The sequence below is a fragment of the Chiloscyllium plagiosum genome, chromosome 3, assembly GCF_004010195.1.
Source record: "Chiloscyllium plagiosum isolate BGI_BamShark_2017 chromosome 3, ASM401019v2, whole genome shotgun sequence".
In the NCBI taxonomy this organism is placed as follows: Eukaryota; Metazoa; Chordata; class Chondrichthyes; order Orectolobiformes; family Hemiscylliidae; genus Chiloscyllium; species Chiloscyllium plagiosum.
In genome coordinates this window covers 84,083,228-84,103,895 of record NC_057712.1, presented here as the reverse complement: position 1 = coordinate 84,103,895, position 20,668 = coordinate 84,083,228, and the positions used below count along the sequence as shown (strand labels likewise).

The 20,668-nt window shown below is 41.0% G+C and overlaps 1 protein-coding gene across 2 annotated transcripts in view; it reads right to left on the bottom strand.

Moving 5' to 3' along the window:
• ufl1 (UFM1-specific ligase 1) overlaps nucleotides 1-20,668 on the bottom strand; it is a 61,043-nt gene that overhangs the window by 15,952 nt on the left and 24,423 nt on the right. For both annotated transcript variants that reach the window (XM_043685309.1, XM_043685304.1), the window contains exons 7-12: nucleotides 18,541-18,599; nucleotides 15,173-15,319; nucleotides 12,305-12,480; nucleotides 9,847-10,026; nucleotides 8,002-8,125; nucleotides 4,954-5,070 (exon numbers count right to left, since the gene is read on the bottom strand). In XM_043685309.1, the coding sequence (XP_043541244.1) occupies nucleotides 4,954-5,070; nucleotides 8,002-8,125; nucleotides 9,847-10,026; nucleotides 12,305-12,480; nucleotides 15,173-15,319; nucleotides 18,541-18,599 (803 nt within the window). The remainder of the gene's footprint in view (nucleotides 1-4,953; nucleotides 5,071-8,001; nucleotides 8,126-9,846; nucleotides 10,027-12,304; nucleotides 12,481-15,172; nucleotides 15,320-18,540; nucleotides 18,600-20,668) is intronic.

The following is a 20,668-nucleotide window of genomic DNA, read 5'->3' as shown; positions in this document are numbered from 1 at the left end:
AAACAACAATGGTGAGGGGGGGGCAGCCTTGCCAACTACCCCTACTAATCCTAAAATTCCCAGACTTCAACCAGTTGATGACTGCCGCCAGAGGGTGGCGATATAAAATCTCCAGCCACCTAGCAAAAACCCCACCCAACCCAAACTGTTCTAAGACATAAAAACGATACAGCCATTCCACCCGGTCAAATGCTTTCTCCGCATCTAAGGAAATCACCAGTAATCTTGTGTGCTTTCGATCCCACTTCTGGGGCGGTTATGTGGACGTTCTGACGAATGGCCTCTGCCAACAGCTCTGTCACCAACGTAAACAACAATGGTGAGGGGGGCAGCCTTGCCAACTACCCCTACTAATCCTAAAATTCCCAGACTTCACCCAGTTGATGACTGCCGCCAGAGGGTGGTGATATAAAATCTCCAGCCACCTAGCAAAAACCCCACCCAACCCAAACAAACTTGGACCATATTCAGCAACCTTCTAATAATTAGAGGATCTATGACCCCTTATAAATCCTGTCTGGTCCTCTTTAACAATATGGGGCAAAACCTTTTCCAATCTCAGTGCCAGGATCTTGGACAGAATCTTGAAATCTGAATTTAATAGAGACATGGTCCGTATGAGGCACAATCCTTAGGCACCTTCCCCTTCTAAAGAATTAAGGAAATATTAGCTTCTCTCAAAGATGGTGGTAGATATTCATGCATACAGGAGTGATTGTACATCTCCAACATCGGCCCTGACAGAATCCTTATAAACTCCTTATAAAACTCACCTGGGAGACCATCAGGGTCAGACGCTTTCCCACTCTGAAGTTGCTTAGCTGCGTCCTGTATTTCCTGAACTGTCAAGGGGGCATTACGGAGAGAGGCCTGTTCCAAGGTTACCCCTGGGAGGTCCAGGTTCTTAAAAATGTTTCCATTTTAATCCTCCTGTCCTCGCAGCCTTCAGACGAGTAAAAACTGCGAAAAGCCTCATTAATCTTTTTAGCATCGTATGTAAGGACCCCGGCGTTGTCTCTGACTGCAGTAATGGATTGGGGAAGCACGCTTTTTCCTAGTCAGGTACGCTAAATACTTCCCTGGCCTATCCCCATATTCGAACAGCCTTTGTCGAACAAAAGCAAGTTCTTTCCTCGCGTTTTGTGTCAGTATAGAATTCATGGCAACCCGGAGGGCCGTGATCCGCTGTAGTTTAGTCACCGAAGGCCGCGCAAAATGTGCTGCCTCGGCGGCTTTCAACTGCACCTCAAGTAGACGCTGCTGTTCCTCCTTCTGTCTTTTCCAGCTAGCCGAATAGGAAATAGCTAATCCCCTAGCAAAGGCCTTAGCAGTCTCCCATAGCATAGACAGTCTACTAGCCGTGCCTGAGTTGATAGTCAAGAATTCCTGAAACTCCTTCAAAACGTATTCCACAAATTTGGAACCCTTCAGGAGAAAAGGGTCCAAATGCCAGTGCCGCAAACCTAGCCCCTCACTCTTGGCCTTAACCTCCAAATATACCGGCGTGTGATCAGAGATAGCGATATTCCCAATTTTACAACCCATAATCGAATCCAGAAGGGCCGAGGGAGTCAGAAAGAGATCAATCCTCGTGTGGCATTTATGGGGGTTTGAAAACAAGGTGAAGTTCCTGCCGGTAGAGGGAAGACATCTCCAAATACCCACCAGCCCCAACTCCTCGCATAAGTCAACCACCTGCTTGGTTTGCGAAGAAATAAATGGGGGCCCACAAAGAACTTTGTCCACCATCAGATCCAAAAGACAATTAAAATCCCCCCTCCCCGCATAATAAGGTGCTGTGTTCCAAAAGAGCTCAACTTGGAGAAAGCACTAATCAAAAATTTGAGAGGATGCGCCGGAGGACAGTAGCCATTTAAAATGCCATATTCCTCCCCATGTATCAGGGCTTTAAGTATCACAAACAGTCCCTGCTCATCCTTCAATTGCTCTAATAATGTGAACGGAAGATTTTTCTGAATAAGTACTGCCACTCTCCTTTTAGTAGTAAAGGATGAAAATAATACTTGGTCATGACCTCCCGTTGTAACTTCAGGTGTTCCTCATCATCAAGATGGGTTTCCTGCAACAAAACGATATCAACCCTTTCCCTCTTAAGGCTAGAAAGCACCTTTTTCCTTTTAACAGGCGAATGACTTCCCTTGATATTTCAGGTGCACCATTTAATAAGACACTTAGCCATATCCCCTTTCAGAGACGCTTGAACCTCTCAGAGGGAGAACCTTGCTTACAAAGCACCGAGCACAAGTAAATAAAGACTCAGAGTTGAAGAACTACATATACAAAAACTACTCTACCATAACTATAAACAACTATTACTACCAATAAACTACAAAGAAAACCATCTATAGAACCTTGAATGGAAGACTCTTCCCCCTGCCCATACGGGGCACGCACCCTACCCACCCCCTCCTTCACAGCTCCTTCAAACCTGGACTGTGCCCCAGCCTTAGGCCAGAAAATAAAACAAGGAGATGATCCTTAAATCAACAGAAAAAGGTCAGGATAAGCACTCCACCCATCCCTGGCTTTATGTCACCCCTACTTGTGACTAAAAGAGAAACAGAATAAACGAAAAAAAAGGGGAGAGACAACAAAGAACATCCACAAAATTTCCCATCAGAATATCCAGTTATTAAAAAATAGGAACAACTTCTTCCAAAGCTTTGCCCCCCTTTCTAAAAAATAAATTATTAGGGAGAAAGAAAGGAATAAAAAAAAGGAAGGGAAAACATGGGGAAAGAAGGAAAAGAGAACAAACATTAACAGTATTGTTCAGGCCAATCCATCCATTTTAATGTGTCTACAAAGTTTTTAGCTTTATCTGCTGAGTCAAATGTATAAACGGAGTCCTTGTGACTGAAACGGAGCACTGCGGGGTATCTCATGGAGTACTGGTTACCCAGGATCCTCAGCCTCTTTTTAACTTCATCGAAGGACGTCCTCTTTTGAATTAAAGCTGTAGAGAAACCCTGGAAAAACATGATTTTGACCCCTTATACAGCAGTGCCTGCGGATCATTTCCCAGTAATCTAGAAGCTTCTATCACTTTTTGCCTGTCCTTATATGAGTGGAAGTGCACTAGGATCGGGTGGGGGCACTGCACTAGCTCTGACATGTGCACTGTAACCCGATAGGCCCTTTCAATCTGTAGCCTGCTGGACCCGATGTGAAGGCCCAAAAACTTCGGCAGCCAGCTTTTAAAGAAGCTGACTGGCTGATCACCTTCCTCACCTTCAGGGAGCCCGACAATTTGGAGATTTATCATCTGATCTCAATTCTCGAGGTTGTCGATATGGTCTCGCAAGGCCCGCACCTCTCACTCCAGCACCTGGATCCGACTGGATGAGGACTCCATCGCAGCTTCCGAGGCCTTAGTTCGATCCTCCACCTCCTCCAGCCTCTTCCTGAGGCCCTGGATCTCCTGCTCATGCTTCTGCAGCATGGATGCAATAGATTGGACCTGGGCATGAATCTCCCCACAGATCTCCTCAATCACAGCCGCAACTTAAGTTAAGTCTCTCCATCACTGCAACGGATTCCTGGGAGTCTGTCAGGTCTCCGGAGGGGGTGGGGGTGGGGTCAGGAGAGGCTGCTGTTGCTGCTGTCTAGTATGCCTACTGCTGCAGAGGAGTGTCCTCCCTGCTTCTATTTGCTCACTCCTTTTTCCCTTTGGCATCCTTCCCGCTCCCAAATGTGTGTTCTGTAAGGTTTTAAACTAATAATTCTAGCACATAAGTTGGCCAGGGATGGCAAAAAATACCAGTGTGCCTTGGCCGTTAGGCAGAGCTGTCCACAGCAGTTCTACAGAATCGCCGCCATCTTGCGAGTCCTCCAAAATTATGTTTAATATGGCGGTCAGCAAAGGTTATTAAAGAACAAATGGAGTTCTACGTTTCAAACGGACTATTTGAACATAAAAGCAGAGAATTTATACTGATATTTAAAAAGAGTATTGGTTTGGTCAAAGGCTGAACTACGTACACTTACATCCTTCCAATTGATGGAGATTTAGTACAGTGAGGGATAAGTATTGCATGAATTCACCAAAGTAATATTAGGGTTTTAATAAATGAAATTAATCTTCAATAAAAGTTAAGGAGCCAAGCAATAAAAGTTTTTCAAAATTGTGGAAGGAAGGATCTTAAAAAGACAAATTAAATAGTGTTAAAAATACTTATTGATCTACCAACAGGTGGGAAGCAATGGGGATAAGCAAGAAAATGAGAAGGATGAAGGGAAAAGGCAATAACTTTCATGCACAGGGGATTTACAACAAGCGATGCTTTGCTATAGTAATAAGTCAGAGAAACAATCATTATCTCAAAAGGAAGTACCAAGAAGATAAGAAAGAATGAGGAAATAGAAATAGAATGAGAAAGGTGCAGTTGTAGCGTTAGCCCAGTTTAGATGTGATGGGCTTAATGGGCTGCTCCTATGTCATTATTTCCAGTTTTTTAGGACTATGTTTTCATCAGGGTCAATGTAAACTACAAGTAGCAGTATTTAAATTTATTGTAACAATATCAGATAACATTCAGCTATTCCACATTACACCCCAATGTTCTGAGGTAGTAGAGAGTCGCAATGACAGCCATGTAACAGAAAGGCAGCTTGTGGGGAAAACAGATTTAGGATCCTGGATAATTCATCCATATAAGAAGATACAACTATAAAATCACTGTAACTGACATTGATGGAAATCCATGACCTTAGAATCTAACTGCACAATTTTGTGTTCCTCAACAACAAAATGATAATTATGCATTAATATCCTGCAATATTGACTTTCTTTTAAATTTCAACAGATAGAGCATAAATCATAGCTGTGTAATCTTAGTAAGCAATTTTAAGCAACCAAAACAGTGATTGTATTACTTTGTTAAATTAAATATCAAAAGCAAATCACTAAATTAATCTGTTTTAAGAACATACTTGTAGTCGACATTTCTTCATCACTATCTTCATCTCGCTTTCCCTTCTTCTTGGTTTTTCTAGTCCTGATTTCCCGAGCATTACCGCCACCTCCTGCTCGGATACTTCCAGCGCCCTCTAATGGAGAACAGCAAAACACAGATACTGAAACAATGTAGCTGCTAAAACAAAACTTGCATTAGTACTGTAGGAAGTGTCTCAGCACACAGAGATGGATGCTGGACCAAATGAGAGAAAATTCTGAGTAGTGAACAAAAAACTCAAGAAAGGATGAGTTCCAAAGAATGTATGAGAGAGAGAGAGATAGATATTTTGGGACGGTAAACCAACAGTACATCATCCAGATGGTGTAGCCAAGGGAGCAGGATATCAAGTAAATGGCCAAATTTTGGAGCTTTAAACCTGCACTTGTTGGTAACCTGGATTAGTTTTCCACATGTGGCAAGTAACGAAATGGGGATGGAATAGAAACAGAAAAATAGGTGCAGGAATAGGCTATTCCGCCCTTTGAGCCTGGACCACGATTCAATATGATTATGCAATTTTAGTATCCCACGTTTTCTTCATACCCCTTGATTCCTTTAGCCACAAGGGCCACACCCAGCTCCTCCTTAATATATCTAACAAACTGGCCCCAACAGCTTTCTAAGGAAGAGAGTTCCACAGGTTCACAATTGTGATTGAAGAAATTCTTCCTCATCTCAGTCCTGAATAGCTTAGCCCTTGTTCTTAAATTGCGAATCCTAGTTCTGGACTTCCCCAAAATCGGGAACATTCTTCTCGCATCTAGCCTGTCCAGTTCCATCAAGATTCTAGATGTTTCAAGGAGATCCCCCTCATTCTTCTAAATTCCAGTGAATACAAGTCCAGTTGCTCCAATCCTTCTTCATATGTCAGTCCTGCCATCCCAGGAATCAGTCTGGTGAACCTTTCCTGGACTCCCTAAATGGCAAGAATGTCCTTCCTAAGACTAGGGATCCAAAACTGCATGCAATATTCAAGGTGTGGCCTCACTAAGGCCCTGCATAACTGCTGCAAGACATCCTTATTTCTATACGCAAATCCTCTTGCTATGAAGGCCAGCATGCCATTACATTCCTCACTGCCTGCTGCACCTGCACGCCAACCTCCAGTGATTGTTCCACCACAACACCCAGGGAAACGGGATGTTAGAGGGACGATTATGTATATAGATAAGGAAGTTTCTGTGGAAGGAGAACAGGGCAATGAAAGAAAAGGAGAACAAGGGCAAGACACATAAAATCTGAAATTAGCAAGGGGAGGAGTCACTCAGGATGACAGAGGCAGTGAGGACCATGGAGGATAGCTCAGGGTGCATCGGAGGTAGAAAGTATACAGCAAGGTGCAGTACTCCCATGGGAAGGTGGTGCCAAGGGAGTAAGAAAAGGCCAAACAAGTTGGAAATTGAAAAATGACATCTGCCTGAGAATGCCAAGCAACGGAAGATCAGTGTGTGTTGGGAACCATGTGTCCATTGCTTGCACTATATTTTACTGAGATAAAAACTGAAAGCATGCAAACTATGTAATGCTAAAGTTATGCCATAACTACTGATGTAGCAGTAAAGATTCGCAAATAAATGGTATTGAATTTAATTAAATAATTAAAATTTAAAGAAAATTAGGGAGCTGAATATCATTAAAGATGGCAAACCACTCTTTCATCAGGTCAGTTCTATGAGTTTAATTAATTGATAACTTTGAATGATGAGTGTTTCAGCCCATTCTTCCTAAACTGCATTCCAGATTATGCCAGCACCCCCAATTTGGGAAAACCTGGAAGCCTCTGTCTGGGGATGGATATGTGACAATGTAACAGAGGATCACGTTGGCTCAGTTACAAAGAAGCCTTCTTCTGAGATCTGGAGTAAGGTACAAGGGGCCTGATTTTGCTCTTTTAGGATCTCTGACAATTTGTTTTAATTCATTCATGGGATGAGGTCGTCACCAGCCAGGCCAGCATTTATTGCTCAGAGGGCAGCTAAGAGTCAACCACATTGCTGTGGGTCTGGAGTCACATGTAGGCCAGACCAGGTAAGGATGGCAGTTTCCTGCCCTAAAGGACATTAATCATTAATTAAATGACCCCAGCATGTTTAGAACTGTAATTCTTTTTGTATGGCAAATTGCTAAAAATTGTGAGCTTATGAAAGCACATCAAGGAAAGCAAAATGGAACAATTTCCATTGACAAGTGCAAATTAGAGTTTCAAAATCATTTGAAATTTTACATTTGTGAAACCTATAACAAAAAGAGGTTGGAGGAATTAGATATCCCGCAGATAACAGGTAATTTTCAGAAGCTGACAAGCAGGAGCCTGGAGCATCCAGGCAGCATCAGGAGGTGGAGAAGTCGACGTTTCAGGTTTAACCCTTCTTACGTCAACTTTTCCACCTCCTGATGCTGCCTGGCTTGCTGTGTTCTTCCAGCCTCCTGCCTGTCGACCTTGGATTGCAGTATCTGCAGTTTTTTTTTGTCTCTGAGCAAATTTTCAGAGGCAGACAGTGAGTTGCTTTTCATGTGAAGCTATCATCAGGAAAGGGCTCAATTTCACCAGTGACTAGTAGACTGGAGTTTAGCTGTGCATCTGCCTCTCACCTGAAGTTGCTCTGGCATTCAAATATAAATAGCAGTGAGCAGAGTTAGCTTAGTTATTATTCTGACAGAAGAATCACACTGCAGCAATATAAATGGGTTATTAGGCTAACATGAAACTAAGAATGACTAATGATGGTGAGGGAAGTCTAAAGGGAGAAACTGTACCATTCATTGGTGCTGGAGCATCTCACTTTAAAAACAGTACAGAAGTAACTAGCTTTTGCTTAGTTTCCAGATTTTTAAAATTACAGACAAGCCACAAGATAACAAGATAAATAGAGTTGTGACAAATACCAAATTTAAGATTTGCAAATCTAAAAGAAACAAACTGAATGTTTTGAAATTGATCTGAATGTTGAAAGCTGCTAAAGAGATTGAGTAAAAATACACATACAGCAGCCCAGTTGCGAACTGTAATTTATAAACTCACCCAAAGCTTTCTTTTTCCGGTCCTCTCGCTTGTCCTTTTTAACACAAATCATGCTTTCTGCTATAATAGCAGCCTGCTTCAGGTCCTCCTCGGTTAACACATGGGCATGGTTGTTCTTTATTTGCTAGAAAAATAAAAGGCAAACTGTAAACACGTGACGTGAACACAGCACAAACAAAACATCAAAACTAGATTGTAAGAAGGTTTACACAAAGAAGGTATAAACTCAGTCAAAAAAAGATAAATAAACTTAATGCGATAAAGGTAGTAAAAATATGGTTTTATTCCACCAGATATTCAAATCACCTGAAAGACCTAGGTCCAAACCATAGTCTGACATCACAATTCACACCCTGAACCTCATAAATTCCCATTTTCCCCGAGGGGAGTTGGGGAAGAGTCAGATTGGGTTTGTGCATGCGTTTTAAGGAGGCAGCTGGCCATTAAAATTATCAGCAGTCTCCACTAGTGGGGTGTTTTGGCATTCCTACAGCATAGAAATTCAAATATGCACACTAGATTTGCTAAAAACAGGTCTCAACCTTGCAGATTCATTGTTTATCTCTTTGGATAGGTGAAATACCCTCATGAGCATGATCCGAGTACATTGGTGATTGGGCGGAGAGGGGTCACGGGGGAAGGACAGAGAGCGAGACAGAGAAATTGATATATTGGTAAAATGGGCAGATAAATGCAGAAAAGTGTAAAGTGAAGTGATAGTCATTATAACTAAAGGGTATACTTGATAAATACAGAAGCAGAGGTACCTAGGTATATTTTATTTTTACAAGTCACTAAACAGGGCACAGCTTAAGAGTACTAAGGACAGAGTACAAAAGAAAAATGCTACATTAAGTTCATACATTAAGTTTGGCCTCACCTGGGGTATAGTGTCCAGTACTATTTGAGTAAAGATGTGAAAGGCATGACAGTGAAAAGACTCTGAGAATGGCTCTAACAATGAGGAATTACAATTATTTAGATAGGTTGGAGAAGTTTTTCTTGAAGAGACAGTTGAGAAGAAATTTAATATAGGCATTCAAAATCACGAGGTGTCTAGACAGAGAGGGAAAAAAGTTCCTATTGGTGGAAGGATCAAGAACGAGATGGCAGAGAATTTAAGCAATTGGCAAAAGAATCAATGTTGACATAAAGAAAAACATTTTCATATCACAATTAATGAGAATTTGGAATGTGGTGCTTGAGAATGTGCTAGAGACACGTTGAATGAAGACAATTAAGGGGATATTGGATTGTTAACTGAAAGGAAGAACATGTAGGGTTATATAGAAAAGATAGGCAAGTGGCACGAAGTAAAATGCTCCTACAGAGACCTGTTGTGAACAATGGGCACCTTCAGTGCTGTAACAATTCTGTGATGGCAGTCAGTGAAATTCCCACAGTCACAGCCCAGAATAAATTATTTGGCACTGTGGCAGGATAATCTCGAATGTATTAGTTTAGGTAGTCTCTGGTACTAATCAGCTTTAACCTGCTTTTATTTAAGGCCTTTATTGCAGCAAACTTCCTGAAGTGCTTCGTCGAGTAAAACTGATGTTAAACAGGAAAAGAATTAGGATGCTTGAACAACTGTGCAAAAGTTGAGGAGTCTTTTGAGGAGTGTTTTAAAGACGCAGAAGAATATAGAAGTGAGAAATGTGGGTTTAAGGAGGAAACTTGATAAAAATATCAAGGCAGCTTAAAGACTGCCCCCAAATATGAAATATAAGAAGGTCTAAAATAACAATTATTTTTAATGGAATCACAATGATTTCAATCTTTCGCACTGTAGACCTGTTTCTATTGCTTCATGCTCAGATATGATGTGATTAAGTGTTTCTTTACCTTTTCAGCCTTGTGCTGCATCATCTGCTCAAACAAAGTTGCACAGCTGCTAATAAATTGCTCACTGACTACGATAGTGTCCCCAAAAATCCTGCAAGCTGAATGTTTTTGCATTGTCCTCATCACTTGCTGAAGCAAAATGGATGCATCTTCCTCAGAAAATGAACTGGGTAGTAGTGGCTAGATACAAAACAAAGAGGAATTACTCAAAACATGTTGAAAGGACTTAATGAATATCAAAATGTATATGTTTCCTCCCTTTGTTGCATACACATTTATCTGATTTGCAAATACCTAACATTAGAGCTGGGCACATTTTCTTACAGCAATTACACTTAAAAAAAAGACCATCACTTGCTCCTGTTGAGCTCATAGGGATAAAATACCCTCTAAATAGGTCATGAAACAATGGTTTACTGTGAATTGTAAGAAAGATTGGTGATTGGAAAGTAACAATAATGATTAAATATTCATAAAAACAGTTCATTATATAATCATGATGGCATATTGCTGAGAAAAGAATCATGGTGTCAAAGATCTTTCTGCACCCATCAGGTCAGATGTAAGGATACTTGGATCAGCACTTGGAAGAGCAAATGACATTCAAGGCCATGACCAACGTGCAGGCAAGTGGTCCTGTGTATAAATTTCCACCAAGTCTAGGTGAGCCTCATTACAAACCCGACTGATAGACTTAAATTGATTGTTAGTGTAGTTTACACTCTTAACATTCACCTATACCAGCGTTTTTGTTTTTGTTGCTGTTTACCTACTATTTACTTATCTATGCTGCTTAACTATGTGATCTGCCTGTAGTGCTCGCAAGACAAAGCTTGTGAACAGTACTGGCAGGATTTTTCAGTAAATGGTAAACAGAGTCTCCAATATAAAGGTATAATTCTACGTTCTGGGTCCTTTTTTGAATGGGGTCAGTATTCTGTCGTTAAGGAACAGCGAAAGCAACATGCTATTTGGTACGATTTGCCAGGCATTGGGATATATAACCTACCAACCTTGCATTACACCAGCATTGAAATTTACATACCGGATCACTCATTCATGTAGTATGCAGAACGTATTTTTGGCTGGACAGGAGCCTCCTGTTCATGGAAAAAATTATTTGTGTTACTACTGTAAGGTAGTAGTGTGATACAGCTAGTTTCAGCTGTTACTCAAATTATTAGGATCCTTTGCCCTTACCAAGGTAATTGGAGATAGACTGGACATTTTTCAATGTTGAAACTGGAGAGCGCCTATTTGCTTACCTCACAAACTTGATGCCAATATAGGGTCCTACAGGGTTCAAGCTGTCTGATAGGATAATGGCTACTCTAATCAGATCAACGCTTGCTCTATATTGCACAAATTCATGAATAGGTCTCAGACAAATACTTCATTTCTGCACTACCATGCAACAATTTATAAACCATGACAGTTCCTCATTTTCCAAACTCTACAGCTGAATTGAATTGAATTTATTGTCACGTGTACCAAGGCACAGTGAAAAGCTTTGTCTTGCGAGCAATACAGGCAGATCACATAGTTAAGTAGCATAGATAAGTAAATAGTAGGTAAACAGCGACAAAAACAAAAACACAGGTACAGGTGAATGTTAAGAGTTTGAGAGTCCATTCAGTATTCTAACAACAGTACGGTAGAAACTGTTTGAAACTGGCTGGTGCGTGTGTCTAGGCTTCTGTACCTTCTCCCCGACGGTAGAGGTTGTAGAAAAACATTGTCAGGGTGGGATGGATCTTTGAGAATGCTGGCAGCCTTTCTTTGACAGTTGGTCTGGTAGATGGATCCTATAGATGGGAGGTTGGGCTTCATGATTGTCTGGGCCGAGTTCACCACTCTCTGTAACTGTTTCCAATCTTGAATGGTACAGTTGCCATACCAGGTAGTGATACATCCAGACAGAATGCTCTTGATGGCGCACCAGTTGAATCATGTTTTTAGTTATAATTTTTAAACACACTCCTATTGGACACTTAACACCACTCAAAAATCACCGCGTAACTCAATTGCAAATAAAATTATCTTTACTGAACAAGGGCTCTTCTGGTGTGAACTAGGAATATTAACTCCATTATGTTTTTTTCTTGTAACACAAACACAACAGGGATATGTTTAGAAATTGCTGTACATAAATGGGCACAAACTCAAAATGTTGGTACACGCATCATGGTGGTAGCACGAATTCAGGGAATTGCTGAGTGCTCCAGTTGGATTTTAAAATCAGAGAACAAACAAATGTCTCATCAATGCTTAACAAAATATTTGGCATGTACTGACAATTATTTTCCCCAGAAGGAATTTGTTGATGAATAGTCAAAAAGCTTAATACATTATATATTTCCATCCCTGGTTTTCTTTTTGTCTCATGAACTTTGTTTCTTCACTGTACAACTAAAAACTTGAAAGCATGCTTATTGGGAGTGTGTCAGGAAAACAATACCTGTATATCCACCCATGTGCCCGATCTGAGAGCCTCCTCTACTGAAGCTTCCACCTGATCAACAATAATACGCCCGACGCAGACGGCCTTCAAGTTGGTTATCGATGCGGTCTTGTATCGCTTCTTTACGTAATTCACAGGGTCAGGGATTCCCAGTCTGCATAAAGTATCAAATTCTATAACAGAACAAAGAACAATTCCCTTTAAGTATTAGTGCTCTATCCTAAAGCTATCTCCCCTCCCAGAGTTATGAATTACGCCTCACGCCTCATAGTTCACATTTTGTTATATGAACAGGGTTAAGCCACTGTATCATCCTAACACTTTAACTGATGGCTCCACATATATGTGGCCAAGTAATCTTAACTCAAGAAGTACATCAAACTCAGAATTCCTGAAACACATATGTCAATGAAACTCACCAGGCAACATAAGAATTCAAGGAGAAAATGAGGACTGCAGATGCTGGAGATCAGTCAAAATGTGTGGTGCTGGAAAAGCACAACAGGTCCGAGGGACAGAAGCGTCGATGTTTTGGTCACGAGCTCTTCATCAGAAATGCTCCTCGGATGCTGCCTGACCTGCTGCGCTTTTCCAGTGCCACACTTATTGAATATATAAGAATTGAAGATCAGCATGAGCAGGAATTAACAATAGATTGGATCTAAAAGCTCCAATATATTAAATGATAAATATGATTTTATTCGTCTAGGTTCTGCATCTTGACGTGCTGGGTCGTAGAATGAATACAAACTCAACAGGATTTCATCTAGTTAATTGTGTCTTCATTCTATAATTTGGAATAATTGCTTTCTACTTTTTTTGCCAACAATAAATTGAAAAGTGACATAAAATCAAATGCTACAAAATGAAATCCTGAAGGATAGCAATTGCTTTCTCATCAATGGCAGTTCAATGTTCTTTTCAGCTCAACCACCTACATAGGTGGGAATAGAAATAAAATGAAAGGCAGTCTAAGTAACCAGAGGAAAAAAAGACATTTTTAAAAGAATCAAAATCTAACAAGTATAATCATACAGCAGGAAATTTCTCCAAGCTGTTCCCATTTTGTGGTCAAAACTTAGCATACATAGGGTTTTCACTAAACTTCTAAAGATGTTGTGGGTAGACCTCCACAGATACATCAATCTACAAAAACCATGGTGGACAGGATTTGAGGAAGCAGAAGACTAGTTACTCATGTGGGTTTTCTCGCCTCTAATCTGCTCTTGTAACTGGAATTCCAAAGCTAGTCCAGATCAGGTCCTGGTCAATGGTGAAACCCAGGATGTGGATAGTGAGGGAATCAGTGATTGTTAATGCCATTGAATGTTAATGGAGTGATGGTTACATTTTCTCTTGTTCGAGATGGCAATTGACTATCAGTTGTGTGCCACAAACATTACCTGCCACTAATCAGTCCAAGCCTGGAGAAGGGCTCCGAGGAAGAGTCTCACTGGAGTCAAAATGTTAACTTTGTTTCTCTCTCCACAGATACTGCCAGAGCTGCTGAGTTTCTCCAGCACTTTGTTTGTTTTAATTTCAGATTTAATTAAGATTAGATAGAACCCATAACTTCCTATACTTGGACATGGAAGGCTTCAGTACTGTAGTCATTGCAAATGGTGCTGAACATTGTGCAATCATCAGTGAAACCCCCACTTCTGACCTAAGTGTGGAGAAAAGATCATTGATGAAGCAGTTGAAGATTCTTGGGTCTTAGACACTACCTCGAGGAACCCTTGTAGAGATATCCTTCAGGCTGAGATGGCTGACTTCCAACAACCAATACCATCTCCCTTTGTGCTAGGCATAACTACAAGCAAAGAGTTTTCTCTTTCATTCCTATTGACTAAGGTTTTGCTAGGTCTACTTGATACCATACTCAGTCAAACAGTGCCTTGATGACAAGAGCAGAGAAAACTGGTATCAGGCCAGGCAGCTCAACCAAAGGAAAAAAGAATCACACCTATTGTCTTTTAACATTCTACAATTCTATAGCTCAGTGATTAACTCTGGTGCATTATTTAAAACTGACAACAAAGCATTTTGCAAAGATCTCACTTCAATCTGGCTCGATCATCGGTCTTTCACACAAACACACAGGACAACCACATTGGAACATCAGAGCATCTTGTGTAATCTTATTTTTGTATTTAAACAGACCTAAATGAAAAAAAAAGACTAAAAATTCTGAGAAGAATGCTGATTGGTTTGCTTTGTGATGCCTGCTTGTGCTAAAATAGAAAGCACTTGACTCTTTAGTTTTCTGTTGGTTACCCATTCTCTTTAGAGACATCCCTTTTTATACTGGGTGCAAGCCCTCTGATTATACAGACCAAGTACAGAGTTCAGAAAAGAAATAGACCAGTGAAAGCAGTCAAATATTGTTACTTTAAACTAATGGTATTATGTTTTAGATTTTCTGACTAGAATTAAGTGTTCAATTACATTACAGTTCTAACAAATAAAAAAGCAATATGACATGCAAAAGTTTTAATTTAAAACAAAAACTAGATAAAAGGGTCAAGGCAAACATAAATAGTTCTATTTTTCCAGCAAAATTGTTGCAACTTGTTAACCAAAAACTGCTTAGGAATAGACATTGGAGAAAACACTGGCTTGATAACTCTGCCTGAGCCAAAGTGATATTGCACCTTATTCTTGGCAGAATTATAGTTGATTTCATACAAGCATGTAATGTATGTTCCAACTTCTATTGCATATCTGCACCAGTCTGAGCACTGGGCAATCTGAATCTACCGCACAGGTTGGTTCGAAAGTGCGTTTTTTCGCACATCATAACTTCAAGGTTTCAACTTCAACAATGTATTTTTAATAATTCAAAGCAGTAAATGTTCAAGTTACCCAAATAGCCATTTTGTTTGAAAAACGAATCCACCCAGTTATTTTGCGTTCTCGAGTAGATGTCAGGAATATAAACAGCTTTATCCTGTCTGCCACCAATTACAGCTCCATTCAAACGACCATTTCTTATAAATTCTTCAAGAAAAGCTACAAAATAAACAATAATTCGTGTAGGTGGTGATTGGTAGAATAACTCAAATATTTTAGGATTTCAACATTAAAACTGAAAAACTTTATCAAAAAGTCTTTTTGTCAGCTGTGAAATGACATGATTCACCATTGACCTCAAAGGAAGCTGCTCATGAAGACTGGGACAGGAAATTCCCCTTGATATGTTTGAACCTGGCAGTGTGTCTAGGAGATCTCAGGCAGATGGGAACACGCCAGAGACTCCATCCAACAGGGCCAGTGGAAATTCCTGTTGAAGGTCAGTACTAGGCAGATCTGTCTTCTGCCCTTACCTGCAGCCCTGCCACCACTTCCTTTCGATGTCAAGAGTAATGTTTTTGCTCTGGTCACCATTCTGTCAGGGGCTAGAATGTTAAAGAGAATGGCTGCTCCAGCATTGTCATTTATTAGAACAAAAGGAACATGATGCATCATTAAAATGTTGCCCAATGGTTCCAGTGAGAAAAGTCCAAGGGCAATGAATGTCCAGAGTAACTCCATAAACACAGCGCAAGTTATTTAATATTGGCGATTCTTGTCCGAAAACTGGGCACAGAGCGTCAAGAAAAAAATTGCTTTGGCACTAGGATGCCTAATTTACATAAATCAAATCATAATAAAATCAAACAGTAAATCGTTTGCTTGGAAGCTCATACACTCTGATCTAAAGCAATGAACAGGTGTAGGATTAAAAAGATGTCAGTATCCCATAATCTGCAGCTGGTAAACATCAGTGCAATAGGTACTCAGCATCATATCACTGGGCTTACTGAACTTGATAAATGTATAAAACAATATAAAAATTTCAAAAATTACAGAACAGGGAATAGATTAGATTAGAGTAGATTACTTACAGTGTGGAAACAGGCCCTTCGGCCCAATAAGTCCACACCGACCCGCCGAAGCACAACCCATCCATTCCCCTACATTTACACCTTTCACCTAACACTATGGGCAATTTAGCATGGCCAATTCACCTAACCTGCACATCTTTGGACTGTGGGAGGAAACCGGAGCACCCGGAGGAAACCCATGCAGACACGGGGAGAATGACTGTGTGGAGTGTGCACAGTCGCCTGAGGGAGGAATTGAACCCGGGTCTCTGGCGCTGTGATAGTTAGAGAGGAAGTAGGGAACAACGCCCTGGAAGTAACTAGTGCTGAAAGGTTGGTGAGAATGTGGAGTTGAGGCCATAATCAGATCAGCCATGGTTTTACTGAACCACAAGCAGGTTGGAGGGACCAAAACAGCTTTCCCTGGTATTAGTTTATACGTTTTTATGTACAGCTGGGTTTCTGGAAGGTGATAGCTCCCTCTAATGGGAAAACAAGGTACTGTAGAATTTCAATTGATCGGTCTATGGCATAAAACCTTTCCTGTTCTCTTCAATATACCAGAATTAAGAATTTACTGAAATAAGATTACATTTTTGTGTAATATTATCATATCTAATAACATAGGATAAGATAACAAAGTGCTCCCAAGAGTCTCAATCAGAAATACATGAATGCTGTCTACATGAAGTGAGTTTAAAGGGGGCATTAGAGAAAAGGTAAGTGAAGGGTATTTCAAAGGGAATTCTGAGGTAATGGACTTAGGCAGCTGAAGGCACTGAGCTAAGGGTAAGGTAAAGTTTAAAGGAACTATGCAAAGACAAGAGACAATTGAATAAAGAATTTTTCAAGGACAGAGGGTTTAAGGAGGTCATGAGCAATGGAGTGACAAACCATGAAGGAAGAGAGGGAAAGTGAAAGGCTGAAGCTGGAAAATTCTGAAACTGGAGCCAAATAGTAAGGTGTAGCATTAACCCTTGAGGGAGGTTAATTGATTGTGGAGAATGTAGAGTTGGAAAATAAGGAAGAGAAGTTAACAAGGGATTTAAACATGCAAAACAGAATTTTAACTTGAGATAAATGGTAGCTGGTGCAGCTAATGGATACAAGACAATGGGGTGAACAGAATGGTGGATAAGGGGTCATCTAGGAAACCCCCAGTGTTCAAATAGACAGCAAATGTAGGATTTAGGGAGAAAATAGACAGCAAATAGTAATTAGGGTAGCATTTAGGGAGAAAAGAGAACTGATGTTTTTGATTGATGATCCTTCATTAATCACCCCAGCATTTGCCGTTTTAATTTCAGATTTTGAAAAATATTGCTTTTTTTTGACAAGAATTGAACTGAGGGATGACAAAGGAATGGGTGAAGTTTTCAGCAATAGCTGATTTAAGGCAAGAGTAATGACAAGCTACATTATGGATGTGGAAATAGCTAGCTTTTACAATCGAAAGGTAAGAGTTCAGGTGCTTAGCTCAAGACTGTATAGAATGGAATGAAGTTTATGGGGTGTGTGTGTGTGTGAGACAGACAGACACACACCGACAGACAAAGAGAGAGACTGAGAGGGTGTGAGTGGGTTGGTGAGAAAAAAAAGAGAGCAAGAATGAGTGAGTGAATAATTAGAAGGGGGAAAGATAGGGTCTAGGACGACTCTCATGGATTTGGCATCAAAATCTAAGTGAGGACGCTCTAGGATTGGACAGGCAAAAGTGAAACCGAACGTGGGAGGTCCTAAAGAGTTGGACATTCGAGGAGAGGTGATAAAGGAGAATGGTACAGTAGAGATTAGAGAGAGAGGTCATAAGGTTGAGGTGCTTTTTTTTAAGAAGTGAGGTTGATAAATTTAGCTTTGAGAAAAAGGGTGGCAACACAGTACTTGGAGAGAGAAATACCCACAAGCTTCAAGGATTTAGTTTCAGAAGTATGTGTGTAATAAAAGAATAATTTCTTGTTGGTATCACCTATGCTCAATGCCAAATCCAAAATCAGGTTTGTGTGAAATACTCATCCTGGGACATTGTTAAAAATTTTCTCAGATTCAAGTGATCTATAATTTATTACAGCCAAACCATAGAAACTGAACAAATAATTAAACAAAAATATAGCCCCTGCTTTGTTTAGGCAATAAAAAATAAAACAAATAATGTTTCTCATCATGTGATGTGGTTTGACCAGACAATAAAATGATTCCACAAGGACTTTTTTTTGTAAGATCATACTTCAGTGCAATGTTCTCAACTGAAAAGTATCACCAGCCCTCCTGCTTTAAAGGTTACGCGATACAAATAAATTGTGCCTACTTAACTGTATTTCAACACTAAATCTCATTATCAAGAACAGAGTAGTTCCGTTGCAAACTTACAGTACAGAAGATGTTCCTGAAATTTATATTGAGTTATCAAAGAGTTTATTGGTGTTGGCCTGTTGACAAAGAACATTAAAAACCCATTTTAAAATTGACTATATTTCAAGTACAGAACTCAAACATAGTTGCCCCTCTGATTCATTCTTAACAAGTTCATCGCTAAAAACTCACGATTAATGAACTACTGTGCTTTTCCAAACAAACAAAAACACTTCTTATACCCAAACTTACAGAAATCAGTCCATTCATTGATTAAATAATTGTAAAAGTAATAGAAAAAGGTTATACCAAAACAGCCTTGAAGCAACACTTCACTAAGTACTCTTCTGAATTTCAAGGCAAGTTACAAAGAGAAAAATAAAATCATTTTCCTTCAAATGACTGATGTAAACATTACAAACATTCCATTTTCCTTGTGGCTAATGGCATACAAAGCATGTGTTTGCATCTATTCCCTAGCTAGAATTTCCCAGACCAGGTTGCTAGCTTGTGTCTAGAGGCTGTAGACAATCTACATCACGCATGGTTGATTGAAAGATCCTCAAAACCCCTCAATCTCCTACTCTTTACCTTACAAATGTGCCATGTAGTTAATAATCACATTTCTAAGGGAAAATGTTGCTGCCTATCTTCACTCCTCAAAACTTTGTATCTCTCAGTCAGGTCCTCCTTACCATTCTCTTCTCAAAGGAAAACATCCCCTGCCTATACACCTGACATCGTATTGAGTCTCCTTTGTAACCTCACTAGTCCAGTCACATCCTACGATGTAGTGACAAGGATTGTATTGTCATCTAGCTGTGAGATAAACAACATTATATACAGCTCCATAATGACCTCCTTATACTCAAGGCCTTGATTAATAAAGGTGAGGCCTTTCCTCAGCAAAGGCTGTCCTCCACTCCAACCCCAATCGTCAGGGATGTCCCACCCACAGCCCCCAACCTCATGGTCAGGGAACTTCACACCACTCGATTCTATCTTCCACCCAAGATTCACAAACCTGACTGCCCCAGTTGATCCATTGTCTCAGCCTGCTCCTGCCCCACTGAACTTATCTCTGCATACCTAGACACTGTCCTGTACCCCTTAGTCCAGAAGCTCGCCTCCTATGCTCGGGACACCATCCATGCCCTTCACCTCCTCCACGATTTTTGTTTCCCCGGCCCCCTATGCCTTATCTTCACTATGGACATCCAGTCCTGGTACACATCTATCTGCCATGACGAAGGCCTCAAGCCCCCCATTTCTTCCTCTCACACTGTCCCAACCAGTAACCTTCCACTGACACTCTCACTCGACTGGTTGAACTGGTCCTCACCCTCAACAACTTCTTCCAATCCTCCCAATCCCTCCAAACCGAAGGGATAGCCATGGGCATTCACATGGGCCCCAGCTATGCCTGTCTCTTCATCGGGTACATGGAACAATCTATCATCTGCAGCTACACCAGCATCATTCCCCACCTTTCCCTCAAGTACATCGATGACTGTATCAGCGCCACGTCGTGCTCCTACAAGGAGTTCGAACAGTTCATCAACTTTACCAACACCTTCCACCCTGACCTCAAGTTCACCTGAACCATCTCAGACATCTCCCACCCCTTCCTGGACCCCTCCATCTCCATTTCCGGCGATGGACTGAACACTGACATCCACTACAAACCCACCTCCTCCCACCCTGCCTCCTGCAAAAATGCTATCCCTTATTCCCAATTCCTCTGTCTCCACTACATCTGCTCCAAGGAGGACCAATTCCACCAAAGAACATAGTAGGATGGCCTCCTTCTTCAAAGACCGCAATTTCCCCTCCCACATGGTTGACAATGTCCTCCAGCGCATCTCCTCCACTTCTCACACCTCCATCCTTGAACCTCACCCCTCTAACCACAGCAAGGACCGAACCCCCCCAGTCCTCACTTTTTACAGCACCAACCTCTGGATACAACCCATCATCCTCCGCCATTAGCACCACCTACAAACAGACCCCACCACCAGAGATATAGCCCCCTCCCCATCTGCATTTCAGAGAGACTATCCCCTCTGTGACTCCCTTGTCAGGTCCACACTCCGCCCCTGCCCCCACCAATCCACCCTCCCCCCCCCCCCCCCACACCCTCCCCTCC